The sequence below is a fragment of the Balaenoptera musculus genome, chromosome 12, assembly GCF_009873245.2.
Source record: "Balaenoptera musculus isolate JJ_BM4_2016_0621 chromosome 12, mBalMus1.pri.v3, whole genome shotgun sequence".
NCBI classification, from domain to species: Eukaryota; Metazoa; Chordata; class Mammalia; order Artiodactyla; family Balaenopteridae; genus Balaenoptera; species Balaenoptera musculus.
Genome location: NC_045796.1, coordinates 39176490 through 39197350, shown reverse-complemented (window position 1 = coordinate 39197350; position 20861 = coordinate 39176490). Strand labels below are relative to the sequence as shown.

The window sequence follows — 20861 nt, the reverse complement described above, 5'->3', positions numbered from 1 at the left end:
TCTGGGTAATAACCCTTCCTATTCAAACATGAATTAATTTAATTATTTGAGCCCCTTCCAATTTTTTTGCTCACCCAGCATATCCTGAGTCCTGAGCAGAACATAAACACTCAGGAGCTGACCAGGCATACCTAGAATATTCCTTAGGCAATAAAATGGAGGAGAAAAGCTGTGAATACTTATGTTAATATTTGTGTCCTCATCACACATGTAAGAAATAATTAAAAAAACACTTTTACAAATCACTGAAAGGTGAAAGTTAAATACAGTTTGTAGTTTAGTTACTAGTGTACGAAAGTTAACCTCTTAGCCTTGGTAGGTGAATCCTGGTTTTATAAAATCCTAACATTAGAGGAAGCTTGCTGAAGAGTGTATTAGAACTCTGTATATTATCTTTACAACTCTTCTGTAAATCTAAAATTATTTGAAAATAAAAAAGTTTAAAAACAACAAAATATTGGAAACATTTCAAGACTCTAAAATAGAGGATTCATTTTCCCCCTAGAAGTAGTGATTAGCCCCTGTGTAACACAAAGGAAATGAAATAAATGTGTAGAGGGGAAAAATGAGTGAAATAATAGCCTCGAGCATGATAAAATTGTGGAGATGGAACAAACTTTTGAGATCATTTATTTCAAAAAATATAACTTTACAGTTGAAGAAGCTGAGTCTCAGAGAGGTTAAGAAACTAATATGAACAATTAGATCTTTAGTTCAGAACTCCTGATTGCTATACCCTCATTTATATGTGGCAGAGAGAAAATTTAGAAGCAGACGTAGGTCACCATGATCTTCTAATTGACAAGCCTAAAGGTTTCTGGCCAGTTTTGTCTTATCCTTCTCCCTGGGGCTCCTGGCCCTGTTGTTCCCTTTCCTCCTTCATTATCTTTTCATCCTTGGCTTTCTAGTCTGTCTTCTGATGATGTTTGTGATGGTTAATTTGACTAGGCCGTAGTAACAGTCATTTGGTCAAAGACCTGTCTAGATGTTGCTGTAAGGTATTTTTTAGATGTGATTAACATTTAAATCAGTAGACTCTGACTAAAGTAGATTACCAATCAGTTGAAGGCATTAAGAAAAAAGACTGAGGTCCTCTAAGGAAGAAGGAATTCTGCCTCTAGCCTGTCTCTGGACTTGAGAATAAAGTATCAACTCTTCCCTGAGTCTCCAGCCTCTGGCACACCCTATAGACTTCAGACTTGCCAGCCCTCAAAATCGTATGATCATGTGAACCAATTCCTTAAAATAACTCTCTCTCTCTCTCTGCCCCCTCCTCCCCTCCCCACTGTGTGTGCGTGTGCGCGTGTGTATGTGTGTGTGCACATACATCATATTGGTTCTGTTCCTCTGGAGAACCCTGACTAAAACAATGTTGTTCCCCACATTTTCCTTCTTGGATGCACTAAACCTCATTCACACTTATGACTGACCTGCCATTCAGTTATATCCAAAACTAAGATTTGTATGATACAGGGTATTTTTAAGATCAATTGTTCCTTGGGAGCTCAATAAGTATTACTGGGAAAAGAAATGTTTCTGTGACCACTGAGTTTAAAAAGAATTAAACAGTTTTCTGACAAGAATTTCATGGCTCTTTTAATTTAACATACTTGTGTACATTGTGACTGTCCAAAAAGAAAATATTATGTGGGCCCAAAGTATTGTGTTATAAATTATTTTCACTAAGACTATCATAGAACTAGAATTCCTCATAACATATTTCAGGAAATGCTATGCTCGGAATAAGCTTATGACTTCAGCGTCTGCATCTCTCTCATTTGTGAACTCCAGACTTCTATCTTCAGTTGTCTGCTGGAGATGACCACTTGTGTGAATCCCACTCAACATGCTGCCTGACATGTGGCAGAGTCTTCATTTTCTCTCCAGGTCCAATATCCACCCTGACCTTTATGGATTGTGTTAACCAAGGATTAACACAACCTCTGGATTCAGATTAGTTTGGTCAATGGGAGCAACATCAAGAGATAATAGAGCAGGAAAAAAAGAGAGAGTTGGGCATTTATTCTCCAATTACCCACCCTGGCTCACTGAGAATATTATATATATAATTTTACAGATTGTTCATGATGTGTTCTTCTACTAAAGGACATAGTTTTGACTGGGCATCTCTCTCCTAGAGTTACAAGGTTTGGGGGTTTATAAACCACTCTATTCCCCTGCCTCCTCAGGCCTAGGGCTGGTAAAGGCTTCCTGCGTTGGCTAGCCTTGGGGTGTTTCACCATAACTCTGCTCAAACCTTTATAAATACTACATTCATTAAATACTCTTAATCACCCATTTTGAATGTTCCAGGGACCCTGATGCACCTAGCAAGTCTGAACTCATTATCATCTCCCCAAACCTGTTCTTATTCTTAAGTGCCATTCATTTATCCAGGTGAGATAAGACTTTAGCAGTTATGCTCAGCCCTAACGTTTATTGCTAGTCTACGATAATGGAATAGACTGAGCCTGGGAGTGAGACACCTGGACTCCAATTTCAATTATACCACTGTTAGGACTGTGTTATCTTGGGCAATTTATTTGATTCCTCTGATCTTCTTTGTAAAATGATATAAATCATATTCACTGCTTGGAATTGTTTTGAGGGTTAAATATGATTGTTTAAGAGAAAAGTCGCATAATTTTCCCCCATGAGCAGTAGCCTCCTAAGTTTTTCTTGTCTCCAAACCCCCAAGCCCCACCCCTCACCATCCACACTTTCTATAGCTGACACAATGATCTAAAATGCAAATCTAATCATACTACCCCTCTGTTCAGTTGTTTTAGCAGGCTCACGCAGTCTGTGAGGAGGTGTAAATGATTCAGTTGTGTGTACAAAATTCTTTAGGATATGACTGGGGTCCTATATTAAGAAATTATATAGAGTTTCACGTTTACTGACTAATGTCATTAATGAGATTACCGTATTATCTTTACAGATACCAATAAAGAACTAACATAAAAATTAATGATTTACTATATATACAAGAGAAATTTCCTGATTAAAAAAATGATAATGATAATAATCGTAGCTAATGGCTGAGTACCTAATTGTGCTAAGTTGCTATATACCTTGTTTCATTCACTCCTCATAGCAACTTTCTAAGTAAAATAGGTACTAAAAGTAGTATGGTTTACCTATATTATCAAAATTTATAACTAAAGGTCAATCCCATTAAAAATTGCCCAAGGATATGAGTTTATTTCACCTCAAAACAAAGAAAAATATTGCACTGCCCTAAAGTTCAAGATTAACTGTGTCATAGAGTTAATAGAATAAGAACCTGGGCCAAATTTCAACTTTATTATTTTATGCTTTTTGCTTCTCAGGATATGTCTCAATGAAGAGCTAAGACAATAAAGTTCTCAGTTTAATAGAATTGTAAATAAAACGTTACTAGCTCCTGTAGAACATCATCCTCGAATGCACCCTATGGTAAGAAATTATCTTATAATACGTTTCCTATATTGCTCCTTTCTCCTCTACACAAATCCTACCAACTTACTCTGTATGGCCCAATGCAAATCTTGTGATTTCACCTCATAGCCTTGCTTCACTCGTATCTCATCTTCCTCCTAACTTTTATAGCCCTTATTATCTGTACCATGCACTTTTGAACTTCAGAAAATAATGCTTCATAGTATTATCCATTTTATAGGGACATGCCTGGTTGGCCCAAGTGTGACATCTCTATCTAAGCCATGGCCATACCTTCCTTATACATCTATGGTAGCTATTTAAACACTGTGCCAAGCCATGGAGTCTTCACTCTGCTCTTAATGCAGCTTACTACTAGTGCACCAGCCTGAAAAAAATAAGCTTGAAATATCTGGGTGTGAAAGCAGAAAAGACCATTTAAGTTCAGTCCCCACAGTTGACAGGTGAAGAAGTGGAGGCTGTCACTCGATTTGTCAAAGATAATACAACTGATTAGTGTCAAAGTTGCAATTGGAAGCTGGGATTTTAGTCTTCTCTCTGGAGTTCTCTTGCCCACTGTTGAGTGATGGCATTTATATTATTCACGACTGCAATACTAAGTTAGTACCAGTTACATGTTTATTCAAGAAGATGACAGGGTATACAGTATTCATTCACCTTAATTTTTTGGCTCCATTAATGCAAACTATATGTTTGTAATGGAATATTAAAAGGAATTTAAGTATAAGATATATACCCAATATGAGATCACATAACCTCTTCTTTCCACATCTTTGCCACAATAGATGAGGTGTGGCCATTTTACATTAAACGTCCAGTAATCACATGTGGATGGAAGTCTTTAATTCTTCAGGGATCAACAACAACATAAAATGTGGTGTTTGGTAGTGGGGGAGGGGGTTGTGTTGACTAGGAGGAAAGAAAAAAAATTTTCCAGCGTTGTTGATTACAGAACAACAGGATGATATCCAGTAATCGTACTTGTACAAAGATTTAATGAAGCAGCTTTTCTGATGATTGGGGAGGGGATGGAAAATGTTGCCTGAAGCTGTCTTCTTTAATCACTGAGGACTCTCTCCGAGAGCAGTCAGGAACTAATCTCTCCTAAGAAATGCAGTTCTGACAAACATTTGCTGATAAATGGGCTCTCACGTTAAGGGTTGAATATAATAAGGCACCATTTGATGAAGGGGGCGAGGTACTCACATAGATCTGTCTCATTTGTGGAATATATGGATAACTATAGTGGCCTTTTGAACTTGCAAGCCTTTCAACACCAGTGAGAGCTCACAATAGACAGAAGAATTAATTCGTCACAAAATTTAACACTGTTGTGAAAGATCATAAGAATTACTATTATATTGAAGGTGGCTCTCTATTTAAGTTAGTTCCAGTTAAGTTATGTCCATAATCAAATGCAAATTGACAACAATGACCAAAATGATTGCCTGAGGTGGTCATTATACAAGATCTTTTCAATGCTATTGTAGCCAATTTCCCTGGCCAAACGCCAAACATATTCTAAAACATACAGTAGTAGGTGTCAAAAGAAAACAACTGATTTAATATACAATTAGTCTTTATATCCAAAGATTCAAAGCAATAGAATTTCATTATGGTGTACAAAGTGTCTGGTATGGGGAGAGGAGTGAAATTCTAGGAAGGCCAGACACAACTTCCAGGCATTAGATAAGTGACCCAAGATAAGAAGTGCACAGATACTTAACAGAATGAAGCCAGTGCTGTGAGAAACTTATTGTTTTAAGTGCTAAGAAAGCACAAAGGAAGCTTTTAAGGGCTTCAGAGATGTGTAGAATGCTTTCACCCATAACAAGGGCCATGATTTTTTTTAGATTTCTGCTGATAAAATCCTAAATTGTTTCCAATCTCCTGTGAGCAAACTTAATAATCTAGTCTATATATAAGCCCTCCTTTTCTTTAAAACATTAAAATGCAAAATACATTTAAGTTCCTACATTTTGACCTGTTTTAACTGTATTCCTCAAATCAAAGAGCATAAGTTAGTGCCACATGTAAGTTCCTTTCTACATAATGCCATTTTCTTGCAACTTGGTCCTAAGGAAGTCCCAGACTAAAATAGTGCATCAAGGACTGTGCATAATCAGCCTCACTAAACACAGCTTGATTAATACTAAATATGTCCTAGTTCCTAATCAATTATGTTAATGAAGGCACAGGCAGCACATCTGCAAGCCCTGACAAAGCCCATGATCTCAGCATCGCCTGATAACGTGGACTCCTTGGGAAGCTGCTTAGTACCAGCAAACTCAGGGCAGACTGTGACTTTCTGCAGATAAAAAGTGCATACTACTAACAAAAGCCTTGTAATCCTGCAACATTGTTAGGTTATTTACTTAAACTGTAGTATTGGGCTCCAGGATGAAATGTCAAATAAAATTGCTCTTTAAATATAATAGAACCTAAGGGTCCCACTTAACAAATGACACATTCTTTTCTAAGTGACAGACTGATAGGCAAAACATTTGCTACAGGGTGGTTTATGAACCTCTTCCAGGAGGTAAACTAGAGTCAAACATTTGAATAATCTATCAAAATCTGCCTCAAATTGGGGAATTGGAGCTCCCTGATTTATGTCTGTCTCACAACAACGGAATTAAAATCTGATGAAACTTAAAGGTGACACTATTATTTATAGGCTATCTCTTGTTCTGTGAACATTTGGGCAGTGAGATGGTCACTTGTCAGTTTTTTGTCTAATTATCTCAAGTCACATAAGCTATTATAGTCCAAATGCCAAAAGAAATATAACTCTGATCTCTCCCCCTCTCTCTCGGACTATAAATTTTTTCCAAGTCATTTACTTACTAGCTAGATAAATGATACACGTCGGTAGTCAATAATGAGACTACTTAGAGTTTTTGTTGTTTTATTACCTTCAGTATAAGCTCAGTTATATGTGAGTTCAGTTAAGAAAAATTTTTTAAATATTTAACTCTTATCAATTATAAGCATGTACAGAAGATGATGCAAGTTGGGAATTTATGGTGTTGGAAAATCAGGTATCACAGAAATGAAAAAGGCAAAATCATTGATTACTGAAAAAGAAATATTTAAACAGCTTATTAAACTAAACAACTTAAATTATATGAGGCAAACATTTAAGCTGCTTTACTTATACAGTAACTAAGCTTAGAGGTTACCAAGTGCTATGGACTGAACTGTGTCCTTCCAAAATTCATATGTTGAAGCCCTAACCCCCATGTAACTGGATTAGAAGATGATTAAACTTAAATGAGATCATAAGGGTGGAGCCCCGATCCAACAGAACTGGTGTTCTGCTAAGAAGAGGAAGAGACACCAGAGTGCTCTCTCTGCTATGCGAGGACACAGCAAGAACGTGGCCATATACAAGCCAGGAAATGATCTCACTAGAACCTAATCATGTTGGCACCCTGAGCGGAGACTCCCAGCCTCCAGAACTGTAAGAAAATCAACTTCTGTTGTTTAAGCCATCCAGTCTGTAGTATTTTACTATGGCAGCCCTTGCAGACTAAGACACCAAGGTTGACCAGGAATTAAAGAAATTATTATGTTAAGAAGAAACTGTTTTTACATAATTGTCACACACACGAAGGAAGTCTGGACCCAAGTGAGTGAATGGGAGAAGGAGGGGTGAAAGTCAATGGAGACAGTGGGAAGCTCACCCTATCCAAGATGATCACATTCAAAAATCAATAAATAAAAGACCCGTGTGGGGCAAATAAATGTGTCTTTAGTTGAGCTGGATGGGAGACAAAAGTTTCAAACCTTGGACTATATCTGGACTGTTCTCTAAATATTCAAGAAGCATTGTTGATTTGGACTCTTGGAGCGAGACGTTACGTGAACTTTTCATTAAATCATGGTCTCTAATAACCAAACAAATTCTGTTCTTCAGATTGGTATTGACACAGTACTAACTTGCAGATTGTATGGGATTTTTATTTGAAATTTGCAACTGCTAATTCATTCAATTTGTAGCTGACCAAATCAAAATATTTTACATACTATATAATAGGTTATTACAATTTACAAGTATAATGTAACCTTTCCCCCAATTCCCAGTGACATTTCTCTTGCTCTCTTTTGAGCCTTTCTACAATGCTTAGGTATGTGGCTTGAAACCTTTTGCTTTTTCCCAGACAACTAGCAGTCGGAATTTCTCCATGTGTGCCATTCCAGTCATTCTGAAGGACATTTGGCCAACAATAGGTCATTTAGGTAACTAATACTAACTTGAAAGCATTTTTAGGATTATTCAATTGCTCTCCACCTTCCTCCTAAATCACCTAGGGATTTACTATACAGATGAGGTCCTGGACCTACTGGTAGCAGCAGCAACACTTGGGAGCTTGGTAAAAATGAAGAACCTGGGCTTCCCTGGTGGCGCAGTGGTTGAGAATCTGCCTGCCAATGCAGGGGTCACGGGTTCGAGCCGTGGTCCGGGAAGATCCCACATGCCGCGGAGCAACTAGGCCCGTGAGCCACAATTACTGAGCCTGCGCTTCTGGAGCCTGTGCTCCGCAACAAGAGAGGCCGCAATAATGAGAGGCCCGCGCACCGCGATGAAGAGTGGCCCTCACTTGCCACAACTAGAGAAAGCCCTCACACAGAAACGAAGACCCAACACAGTCATAAATAAATAAATAAATAAATAAAAGAAAGGTTACAAAAAAGCAGAATCTCAGGCCCAGTCCCAAACCAACTGATTCAGATTCTGCTTTAAAAAAAAAAAAAAAAAGAAGAACCTAAGGCCCCACCCTTGACCGACCAAATCAGAATCTGCATTGTCAAAGATCCCCAGGTGATTTGTGTGCACATTAGATTTTGATAAACATTGCTAGGGTACTCTTGACTGACATCAGAACATGACACTTCTATCACAGAACTGCATGGAATCTAAAGCACAAAATGTCATGTCTTCATTTTACCAAAGTTGCTGATGTCTCAGAAGACATGAAGTTAGAATCCTCCAACTCCAAAGTCTGCAGAGTGATACGACAGAAGGATCTCTGGGTATAGAACTAGAAATCCAGGGCTAGAGTCCCAGCCCTGCTGTTCACTAATTCAGCAAAAATAAACTGCAAGCTTAGGTTTGTTAATCATTAATAATGTCTACTTTAAAGCGTTCTGAAATGTCAAATGTGAAATGCATATAAGTAAAGACAACATAATAATATTCTAAATAAATGTGAGTTGAAGAGAGCATAGCCACAGGCATAATTTGGTCAGGATCTGGCCAGAAAAGTAGACAGAACATGCTGGTATTATAATATAAACTTAGAAAAACTTCACCTGCTCAGCTACTAAAATCCTTCCCTGGCTGCTGACTGTAATATAAATAAATGTATTGCCCAAAATATAAATGTATAGCCAATCGATTGTTGGGTCTGTGGTCAATGGGACAATGCATCTCTTACCAAGGCATTCAGATTTAATTTATAAATAAATAAATAAATAAATAAATAAACTATTTGAAGCAGGCTACCAAATTCAGATGTTTGGCGTAAAACAGTTGGATTTGTAATAATTTTTACACATAAACATAAATCAAAGTTTCTTAACATTTAATGTGTACAAGGCTCAACTAAAGAGTTTGGTAAAAATATAGATTTCCCTCTCTGAATTGCCAGATCTGATTCACTAGATCTAAGATGTGGCAGGAATATGCATTTTTTAAACAAGCTTTACAATTGATTTTAATGCTGGTGATCTACAAACTATTCTTTGGGGACAGTTGTGTTAAGCCAATAAAATACAGTTGAAGAAATTCCTCAAAGTTCATCAATATCAAATATAATAATAAAAATTGCAATTGTTATAGTTTTATTCTACATTTACAGCACCTCTCTGTGGTAGTATTATGAGTATCAGTATTCTACTAATAAAGAGCCTGAAAGTTTAGGTATCACATTAAGGTCATCGAGGTAGAAAAGGGCAGGACCAGAATTTGGACCCAGATCTGTTTGATTGTAGAACACAGGCTGTTAATCACTATATTATTTCCAAGGCACAGAGTTACCACCATCTTTCTAAGAAACAAGAAATAATCAACAGGGTTTGGGTCATCTTTATAGGAGGGGTTTGGAGGATACATGAGATGAACTGAAAATCTCAGCCGTTTTCTCGTAGTTATTGGAGATTCATTTGGGAGTGGGTTTAGGGGAGAGAAGATAAATAAGGTATAGAGGAGAGAATACGTTACATGAGTGTATAATTCCTGATAATGACCATATAATATTTTCTTGAGTTCTATGTACAGGAATTGCAAGGCATATCCTTGTCCATTTGTCCCTATACTTTCTGGCTTGATTTCCAGGGTATGAAGCTGGTCATCCTTTTGGAAGCTGATGGTCACCAATATAAAATCTTAGGAGGAAATTTTTGGTGTTCTAAAAAGGAGCAAATTGTAATTCCTTGGAAGAGTAAACTGTAGCTTAGACATACTAAAACTATTTGAGAAAATATGGATTTTGTTGTTGCTGCTATTACTATTTTGCTTTGTTTCTCTATATTCTATTTTATCTACAATAGAGATGATCTTTCGAAAAATAAAATAAAATACTTGCCTTCAGGAGTTGGTGATGCCAAAGTGGGTCCAGAAGCTTGTTCTGTTGGTAATGGAGGTGGTATGGCTGGGCTTTGTCCTGTGCACACAATGCAGGAGTAGGTATTGAACAAAAAGTATTAATAAATTTAATATACACAACTAAAATAGCTAGATCTGTCCCCAACATGCATAATTCATAATCCAAAGTATAAATTCCTATTATTATGCGATAAGAAAATTGTTATTAGGTGAGATCTTTAAGTGGATACATACAAAATTCAGTTATCTTCAGAGCCATTTCTGAAAATATTTCTTTTCTTAGATGTATACACAATGTTAAATATATCTACTGGACTTCATTAATGGAAAACCTACATGCAATCAAATAAAGCAATTTATTTTCAATATGCACTTCAAATTATGGAAACTAAAATCACAGAAGCTAAGAGGAATCCTAATATATAGAAAAATCACCATTTTTTTCATTTAGCTAAAAATTCTCAAATGATATAATAAAGCAATAAAAGAAGGTTAAAATTCATAGGCCTTTTGATATTGAACAGGTACATTTTCTCCTGCCAAAATAAATGACCTGCAGTTAAGTAAATAATGGGCCAAAGGGAAAATATATTCAGTTTTATAGAAACTTGAAAGCCTCCCTCAAGTCTCTGGGCTTATTATGAACCATAAAAACCCACAATCGTTTCTGAGTACTTCCTTATCCCAAGTGATTTCTTTAATTAACCAAAACCATCCCGGCCATGAACTGTAAACATTAACTAACATATGATCTCATATGAAATGCTTGCAAAATGTTTTATCATTCATTTTCATTCCATAAACTCCTGCTGTGTGTTTCTTTTAAGTCCAAGAATCAACGCGGGCATATGCACCTTCTAAAATCTCACTGACAACTAGATATTATCAAATGTCAGCAGACCTGCCTGCTTACTGGAAGTCTTCCTTTTTTAGAATTTGTCAAAATTAGTTTGCTTTGGTGAATTGTGGGTTAGCAACCTGAGTTACACACACACCACCTTCTGTGGTGGCGAGAAGGGAGGGATCCCAGGCCGTCAAGCTGAGTAGAAGAGGTTAGTCTCCACTCATCATAGGACTTTCTTCTAGCTGTTAGACCCATCCAGGTTGATTCTTGAACATGTTCAAGTATGCACAAAAGCAAAGCATATTGTTCCATGACATGCAGGCCATATACCTAGAAAAGTATCCATCCATATTAGTATTAATTATTTTCCTCATGAAAGCAAAGATTTGATGGAAACATAATGCAACATGGAATTTCCTTTTTCAGTAAGCAAAGAAAAGGTAAGGATGGGCACACTAAAAAAGGAGTTTGATCCACATTGTTTTTCCCTGGCTAACATTTATACAGTGCTTACTATGTGCCTAGAACGATCCCAAACAGTTTTGATGTATTAAGTTATTTAATCTTTACAAGATGCTTAGGATGTAGGTATAATTTTCATTTTGCAGTTTTAAACTGAAGTGAACAGGGATTCAGGTGCTCAGCTCCTAAGAAGTGGATTTGAGGTGCCGAAAGCTCCTCTCAGACTGCCTAAGGCAGGCAAAGGGTCATCACATGTAAGGGGTCATCGCATATAAGGGGTTCTGCAGCAGGAGAGAGACAGAGGCGTGGAGCTTCCACCCCAGTTTCCACCGTCTTTGTAAGTCAAATGGATGTATACTTGGGGAAATTCACTCCCAAATCTTTCTTGAGAGCTGTTCTTGAAAAACTGTTTCTAAAATAGGATGGTATTTTGTAGTTTGCAAAACCTAGGGAGGATCTATCAAAAGATTGAGGAAGGAGTCAATTAAATAACTAAAGCTTAAAATACAAGTGACCATGAATATACATAAATCGTTTCTAAATACTAAGGCTTTCAAAAATATCTGCATGGAATCCTGCCTGTTCAAACTAAACTGCTTTCTCTCTTGTCAAATACTTTCTTGAACAGTAGTGATGTATAATCATAGTCTTGATAAGCAATTTAGGAATTTATTTTTAAATGTATTCAATTCTTTCCCCAGGGAATAATTCATAATTTAGACTACAAAATATTCTTATATTTTCCTGGAGGAACTATGAGGTCATTATTTTATATTTTTTTAAAATTTAGTGAGCACTTATTATATCCCAGCACTGAAGAACCATTAAACCCCAACTCTGCCTATAAGAAGTTCCCAATATAATGGCTAAAACAGACTTACAGACAGATCATTATAATACAGTGTGAAGATGGGAAATAATATACACAGAGGGGATGTCACAGAAAGATTCTTGCATTTAAAGGCCTAAAAGGAGATTCCCAGGTAAAGAATGGAGGAATAGAGGAAGGGATTCCGGACAGAGAGTATCTGGTGAAATAAAGGCCTGGATGCCAAAATTCATAGAACTATTAAAACGATCAAACTGGTGCTTCTGCAGCATAAAGTAAAGTATCCAGTTTATATCAGAAATTCTTTACGACTGTAATCAGCGATATTACACTCCCTAAAATCGCTAACTGCATGATGGTGACACAGTGGATGCAGTCGGGAATTAGCATCACAAGAAAAAGAAAAAGCCAGATGTCCATTTGCCTCCATAGTGACAGTGCTAGGTAGCCCTGGCAGGGGAATTACTAGCTCAGGAAAAGTTTTTGTTTTGCTAGGGGTCACCAAAACAAATCAGGCATGTCATACTTGAGAATGACACATGACTCTTTAGTACTGACTTATAGAAAAGCCTTCTTTTATGTTCAAATAATGTCAGAGAATGCTATTGAAATCAGAGACCATTTTGCTATATGAATGTATACAATATTATATAAAATTATATGAATATAATAATTTATGAATTTATATGAATATAATGTTATATTAATAATAGAATTTTATAATGAAAGCAAGGTTGCTTAGTATAAAGACTACATGGTTGCAGTCAAATAGATAAATATGAGAGTTTCAGCTCCATCACTTATAGTCTGTGTGAATTTGAAAATTTCATGAAGTACCCAAGCCTCATGGCCTTTATAAAATGAGGAGAGTTTTCAGAGCTGTTGTGAGGATTAAGTGATGAAGCATCTAACACATAGTAAATACTCAAAATATTCTTTTTCCTACAATGTATTTACAATTTATATTCCATCTAATTACACAAGAGGACTTGAAACAGACTTTTGAAGTAAGAAAACAAAGACGTAACAACAGATAAAATTAAACATGACAGAAATAGCAGAACTCATTTACAGGAAAGAGGCTTATCATTTTATTAGGAATATATTTCTTTGGAATTCCTGAAGATTGTTACTCTCTGAAGAGAGAATTCAGGTTGTTGAAATTTACATTGGAACTCTAAAGGTGCCCTTCATTTTACAAGCTATTACCCGAAAATCCCTCTGACATTCAAACATAGTGAATTGGCTTTTTGTTCCTTGAGTGATTTTGGCTGGCTTATTTCCATAATACCTGAATTGCGTGTTTGTAAGCTGCCAATATTTTACTGATCTGAGTTTTTTGTCACCCAAGTTGTTATGATTGTTTAGTCAAATTCCACTGGGGATAGTATACAGTGTGCATTCCTTCTAATATTCTAAGTTACAGATGTTTTCTTTACTTTGCTAGAAATGATGAATGGAATTACTCAGAATCTCAAGTCAAGAAGGAGGCAGTGAGCAGAATTCAGGTAATGTGAAGGAAAAAACAATTCACTATACTAAAGTTTAATTTACCTAGTTTTTTATCAAAGGAGATTTTCTGGTTCTAAACCATTTCTAGGCAACTAAAGTCTAGCAACTAAATCTTGAAACAAATGTTGAGATTTTTTATGCGAATGCGTGAAAGTTACTTTTTCCTTGGGCCTCCACTGCATTTTCCTGGAGGTACTGAGTACACCCAGAAGACTACAAACTCTTTGAAAGGCCTCCTGTGCTGCAAACAATGAATGGCCATAGATCTCGTGACAGAGAAGGTGTCACCCTAGTAAATGACTGCTGACTTAAAATTCATTTACATCTTGAAAAATTAAAAAGTATGAATAATTACAAATTCCTATCCCAATTCATTCTGTCAGCATCATTAAAAGCATTTGTGGGGGCTTCCCTGGTGGCACAGTGGTTGAGAATCTGCCTGCCAATGCAGGGGACACGGGTTCGAGCCCTGGTCTGGGAGGATCCCACATGCCGCGGAGCAACTAGGCCCGTGAGCCACAACTACTGAGCCTGCACGTCTGGAGCCTGTGCTCCGCAACAAGAGAGGCCGCGATAGTGAGAGGCCTGCGCACCGCGATGAAGAGTGGCCCCTGCTTGCCGCAACTGGAGAAAGCCCTCGCACAGAAACGAAGACCCAACACAGCCAAAAATAAATAAATAAATAAATAAAACTCAGTCAGTGACTTCATGTCACTTTGTCACTGAGTTTAAAAAAAAAAAGCATTTGTGAATCTGTGACTGAACATAAAATGGGAAGATCTGAATTGAGTAAGAAAATTATTGTCAAGTGTGTTAAAGCAATAGTATTACTTTTATTTATTGGCACAAGGTTCCTAGACTGACATTTTTTGTAACATGTAGAATAATATTTTCAAAGTTTAGAATTGAACAAATACTAAAATAAAATGAAAATACGGTTTATACTTTAGGCTGATACGTGTAATTATGCTAGCGTCCTTATTAAAATAGGGACACGTTGATCTTCAAGTTTCCTTACTGAGTGTCTCTTTCTCTGCCTTGGATTTTTGGACCACTTACAAAATGGAGAGAAGGGACCGGAGGAATTCAGAGCGCCAATCACTCCTCCCTTTCCCACCCTATTTAAAACAAAATTAAAACACCACTCATATAATAATCCCAGACTTGCGAATTTGACTATGAAATGAGGAATTAGGAATCTGAAGTTCAGGAGTCTGTATGGGGTGGATGGATCAAGGTTTTTACTCCAGTCACAGGCATCTTTATACCTCCCACTTATGTACTGATAAATTCTAAACATGTACTTTGCATCCCTTGCACTCAGTCTTGTGAAGGGTATACATAAACAGGCAATCATCACTTAACTGAAGTCTCAGTTGTTTCAAGGTAAAACGAGAACAGTAATGTCTCTTCCAGCTGGGTTGTTGTGAGTGTTCCTGGGCATAACGGTACAAACGAAATCAGTGAGGGACCACAGGGAAGACAAAGAAGGACCCTGTTGTTATGGAGCTTACATTAAAGATGAAGGGAGACAGGCAATAAACAAGCAAGACAGATAATTTCAGACCTCAGAAAGGTAGGGACATCAAAACAGAGTGGTGAGGCAGACAATGACTGTGGGAAAGAGATGACACTAAGTTGGTTAGAAAAGGAAGAATGGGGTCAGTACTGAGCAGGACTCCACTAACCTATGAAGATTTGTGCAAATTAGAAAAAGTCTCCTTTCTGGGTATGTGCTGCCCAAGGTGGCAAAGCCTGAACAGGAGGGCTTGCTTGTGCAAAATTAAGAGGCAGCTCTTCCCCTGGTCAGTTGCAGCTCCAGTCCGAGTCTTGAGGAGGAGAGAAGAGCAGGGGGCCTTTGTGTAAGTATACAAACTGCAGGACAAGTGCATAATGTATGAAGTGGCTCTGTCTCCAAGGGGGAGACACTTGAGTTCTGACTTGAATACAAAGAAGCAAACCTCAGAAGAGGTCCAATAAAAAGATTCCTGGCAGGGAAAGGCAAGTCAAAATGCCCAAGATAGGAGCCAGCCTGGCTTGCTTAAAGGTCATTGGTGCTGGAAAGCAGAGGCAAGCTCATATCAGAGCATTCTCGGCTGTTCCAGTGAGTTTGGATTTGTTCTAAGGGCAACAGAAAGCTTTTGAAGTGTTTTTAGTATGACATGTAGGTTTTTAAAAGATCACCGGCTGCTGTGTGAAGAGAAACAATGTTTGCAGAGGAAAGGTTGTGAGAGGCAGCAGAAGATCAATTGGAGACTATTGAAATAACCCAGGTGAGAGATGACATGAGCTTGGTCTAGGTGGTTGCAGTGGAGATTCAGTTGTTTGCGCAAAAAATGTACATGAGTACCTACTCAGTACCAGGCACTTTCCTAGGATATGGAGTTATAGCAGTGACCAATATAGACCAAATCACCTATTTTGTGGAGCTGAGATTCTACTGGGCAGAGAGAAAAAATATCAACTAAATAAGTAAAATGGAAATAAGTATCCTATTAAAAATGTATCAAGGAAGGGTAATAAGGAATGCTATTTAGAGTAACGGGTGGCAGTTTTAAAGATATGGTCAATGAAAAACATAAATTATAGATAAGTGGATGGACTCAGAGTACATTTTGACACAAACCCAATAGGATTTTTAAATGAATTTGATATGGTAAGTGAGGGAAAGAAATCAAGGATGACTGACAATTTGGCTTGAGCAACTGGGAATGAATGAGAAATGTTACACTCAGATAAGGGCAGAAAATTTCCTGTTTACTCAGCTAGATGCTGTTTATGGACTAATTACATAGTCATTGTTGTCACTTGAATTATGTAGTTTTCAATTTTGCCAGAGGACTTATATAGAAGACACTGAAGTAGAAGCCATAGTTACTTTGTTGGATTATTGCAAATATATATCATATTGGTAATTAATTTTCAAGATCTTTTTCATGATTTTAGAAAAATTTTAAGCAAATGGATTATTTAGTATGAATTGGCTATGCAACCCTACTCCAGGGTGTTTAAAACACCATAAGCTTCAAGCTCTTAGATCAAAGAGCATCCTCCAGGCCAAAATGTTTCTACTGGAAAGGTTTCTTTGCATCCTGATAAAAAGCTTCCCTAATATTTCCATGTGTTATTATATATTTGCATATTTGCTTTGATGAAAAGCAAGGAATAGTAGCCAAATACATATTTCATACATTCTTTTGATTAAAAATGATAAAGGTAATATTAGTATGTTTTCTTCTTCATCTCCAATTTATAAGGTAGAAATAATTCTTCCATGGAAAAGCCAGCTAAAGAAAGGAAATAAGGGGCTTCCCTGGTGGCGCAGTGGTTGAGAATCTGCCTGCTAATGCAGGGGACACGGGTTCGAGCCCTGGTTCTAATTGATTCAAGATCATATCATTGTTCCATTTATCCTTGTACCCTGATTATGACAGAATACCTGATGTCTGGGATTTAACAAAAATAAATGCACAGGATCATAACCATAGAGTTTTGGGGTGTGGAAGAGATCTTTGAAATCAGCTATTCCAACACCTTAATGTTTCAGGTGGAAAAAAATGGTCTCTAGAAGGAAAAGTGGCCTAACCAAGGTCATGCTTCAAGAGCATTTAAGATAAAGGTTTTTCACTCCATTTCATTTTTCTATTTATTGAATATTTATTTGGAAGGTGAAGATAAATGCTAATTATTTTATCTATTGTCATAAATGACTCATAACTCTTAGAAGATCTTTAAATATTCACTTCCTAAGATGAAAAGTCTCATAGTTTTCTTCAGTGGTCACGTTCTATTTAATTAGATACTAAATTGACCTCAAGTAGCACATTTAGTTACCTGACCTCATTTTGACAGTTCTAGATAGACTGTCAAGTGGAAGGTTTTCAAGACTTTCAGAATTACTATTTCTTCACTTTTCCTAAAAAGTCCCTTCTAGCTATCCAAATTATATCTCTGTCAACCCCAGAGCAAATCATATTTATACATAAGGTGAGGCAATAGGCAGACAGTAAAGATGGAAGAAACAGACAAATAGGTAATATGAATTGTATGTTTTTCTTTTAGTACAAAGGCCAAAGCTGATAGGAAAAGAGATTAATGAGGCGTATTAGATGGACTGAAGTCTCAATTTATAAAAATAAAAACTATCTCATGTACTTAGGATGCAAATATCCTACTTGCCATGGAGTCATCCAATGAAATGTCTTTTATCTCTTCTTTGATTCACTTCTACCCACTCCCTTCACAACCTTTATGCTCCCAGAGTACGCAGTGCACACTTTATTGTCTGATTCTCAATACATTTGTTTATTTACAAGTCTGTGCTGGGATTTTTTCTTATTGTTGCTGTTTTTGTTTTTTTTTATCCTCATTCGACTATGAGCAACTTGAGAACAGAATCTGGAATGCCAATACATATTTGGTAAAGGAAAATGAATAAAGGAGAAAATGAATGATTATATGAATGAATGAATAAATGAATGTTGCTAAATGCTACTCTATTATACTGTTTCTAGAGTGTTTGAATATGAACAGAGCAAATCACAGTATTTTTAGTTCTTGGTAGAGTACAAAATAGTTTCAACAAAATATTAAAAATAATAAAATTTTACTTATTTATTTTTTGGTTTTCTGTTTTTCAATTATTTATAGTTCCAGACCAAAGTATTCATTTTCTTTCTGTGAGACTCTTTACCAAGTTGTTTATGAGTACCAATCTTTCAATGAAAGTGAAACATTAACACTTTTATCCACGATTAGTGGGAAAAACTGAGCTGAAAGTTCAAAGATGAAGAAAGGTAGCTTCATTAGTTAAACAGCTCAATCAAAATATAACACTTGCAATATATTCTGAATCTACAGTTACCCTTAAGTGGAAAGACTATGAAATTACCCATTGTGGTATATTTCAAGCTTAAAGAATTATGTCTGTCCCTACATATGTAACTTGAATAGGATTTTAGTGCCAGAAGAAACAAGAATTTACTGAGAACACTGAAACCCAAAGAAAATGAACAACTTGCTAAATTCACCTAAATGACACATAAGTAGGATCCATGAGTGCAGATTCCCAATGTAGTGCTCTGCACAGCAGCATGTTGTCTTTCTGTTTGCATTTATTTTAGAGATAGAAAAGAAGGACAAGCAATGAACAAAATATATGATGAAATCTAGAATAATGTTAAACAATTTCAATTCAGTACAAATGTTATGTTGTTATATTATGCTTTAGAATTCTATAGTCAATGACATTCATAATAATTAAAAGAAAATAGATCTTAAGTGCAGTATCCTATATTATGGCGTAATGATATTTTTAATGGATGTTTTAATCCTTGTTTCATTTGAAGATGATTTGAAATACAAATAACACATGTTTTCGACCATCAGTTATGTCAATTCAATTTTCGAAGTTACAATTAATTCAAATTAGGTCTCTGAGATGCTGTTCTCCAATGTCAAACATGTTTAACATTCTTTATCAAAATGGAGATGTCTATTCTCTAAGTGAGTTGAGTGATAGAAGCAAAACAATGGCTTATCTTATTAGAAATCAATTTTTTCCATGACCTAAATTCAAAATATTATATTTATGTTTAAAATTTTAAGGACATAATTGAATAGAATTAAAAATGGATAATTTTTAAGAAAAATTACAAAATTTCAATAAAATTTTGAGTTAAAAATCTCAAGTTTTATTTATATCCCTAAGCATGCCCCTACCCCCATCACATGCTAACTTTCGGACTAATGAATAATGAGCTATTATTCACTTAATTTAATTGATCATTGCTACTAAAACAAAAGTATCAGTTCTAATAAGGTTGTTGTTTACCAACCAGGTCATTATAACATGTCATATCCCTAAATATGAGTACATTCAATATATCATAGCTCTCAAGTCAAAATTTAATACTTCAGGTTTTATATTCGGTTTTACTTTTCAGAGATCCAACACACTTTATTGATTTATTCAAAGACTGAAAATCAAGTCACAACAAATTATTGATCATTGGGACTGTGAGTAGTAAACAGAAAGTTGAGAAAATAAGAGAATAGATGGCTCCCAAGACAAAATCATTACATTTACAAAATGCATTAAAATAACTTTCAAGTAGAGTAACAAATTCACTTCTTAAGAGGTAGGAGGCTTGACATTTTTGTAAACTATCTAAACACGGAAAATAAATAATGTCTCCTTCCGTCTCATATCTTTTCTGGTTGTTTGACTTGAGGATTCTACCAAAGATGTTATTGACAGAGAATAGCTGGCACAGTCAATTGCTAAATCAATTCCTAAACTACTAGAATCTGTTGTTTTCATTCTCAATAACATCAGGACCTACCAACAACCTTAGAGATAAATCTACTCTATGTTCTCTTCCATCTCAATTTGCTGTCACTCTAACCACTAAGGATAAAATTCACCTAAAAATCTAATGATGGAATTGGATATTTTATCAGGCCTTACGGCCAGCTTAATAGACACCCAGGAAATTTAAAAGTAAACCATAATCCAAGATTCCTCCAGCAATTTTGGTGAGAAGCCATCTGATCTCCTGAGTATGGAATAACCGTCCACTCTGCTTACACTCTCTATACCAGATTCCCTTCACTGACAAACCAACAAAGGCAGCTAAAAGTTAGCGGCAGATTGCCTGCTTCCTTTGGCAGTTGTATTGGCAAGATTTAGGAGTACATGTCAAATTTACACTATAATGGAAATAGAAATTGTGTGTTTGTTTTAAATTACATCACTCAAAACAGAGTAAAGAAAAGGAAGGGAAAAAGAAAACCTAAGAGGCAGTGACCCCCTTTTCAAAAAATATTTATAATTCTCCCTATAGTGCTGGAGACAATATCCATCTATCTGAGCAAATTCTGCAACTTCCTCTAGGTTCAATTTCCTAATCTATGAGGTGGAGAACTTAAACCCACCTCCTAGGTTTTGGTGAGAATTCAGTGAATTCTATGTGCAGCACTTAGCACAGTGCCTGGTACACTGTTAACTCTCAGTAAGTGGTAAATCTTTTCCATCGTCAATGTTGTCATCACCATCTCTAATGGTCCTCAAAACTCTTTTAAGGGTAGACACAGAATAATGTCTGGATGACTTCCTGAGTTTTTCTTCAGCTCTAGGCAAGCCATGTTTTTCAAGGTTCATT

General features: G+C 36.3%; 1 protein-coding gene and 1 long non-coding RNA gene across 2 annotated transcripts in view; one reads left to right on the top strand and one right to left on the bottom strand.

The window, feature by feature from the left end:
- Nucleotides 1-20861, bottom strand: part of TRDN (triadin) — a 370489-nt gene that overhangs the window by 193001 nt on the left and 156627 nt on the right. Inside the window, exon 10 of the mRNA XM_036871396.1 lies at nucleotides 10032-10109. Coding sequence (XP_036727291.1) covers nucleotides 10032-10109 — 78 coding nt within the window. The remainder of the gene's footprint in view (nucleotides 1-10031; nucleotides 10110-20861) is intronic.
- The window catches only part of LOC118905102, a 56764-nt gene that overhangs the window by 17596 nt on the left and 18307 nt on the right, over nucleotides 1-20861 (top strand). Inside the window, exon 3 of the long non-coding RNA XR_005022162.1 lies at nucleotides 13634-13694. This is a non-coding gene — a long non-coding RNA (uncharacterized LOC118905102). The remainder of the gene's footprint in view (nucleotides 1-13633; nucleotides 13695-20861) is intronic.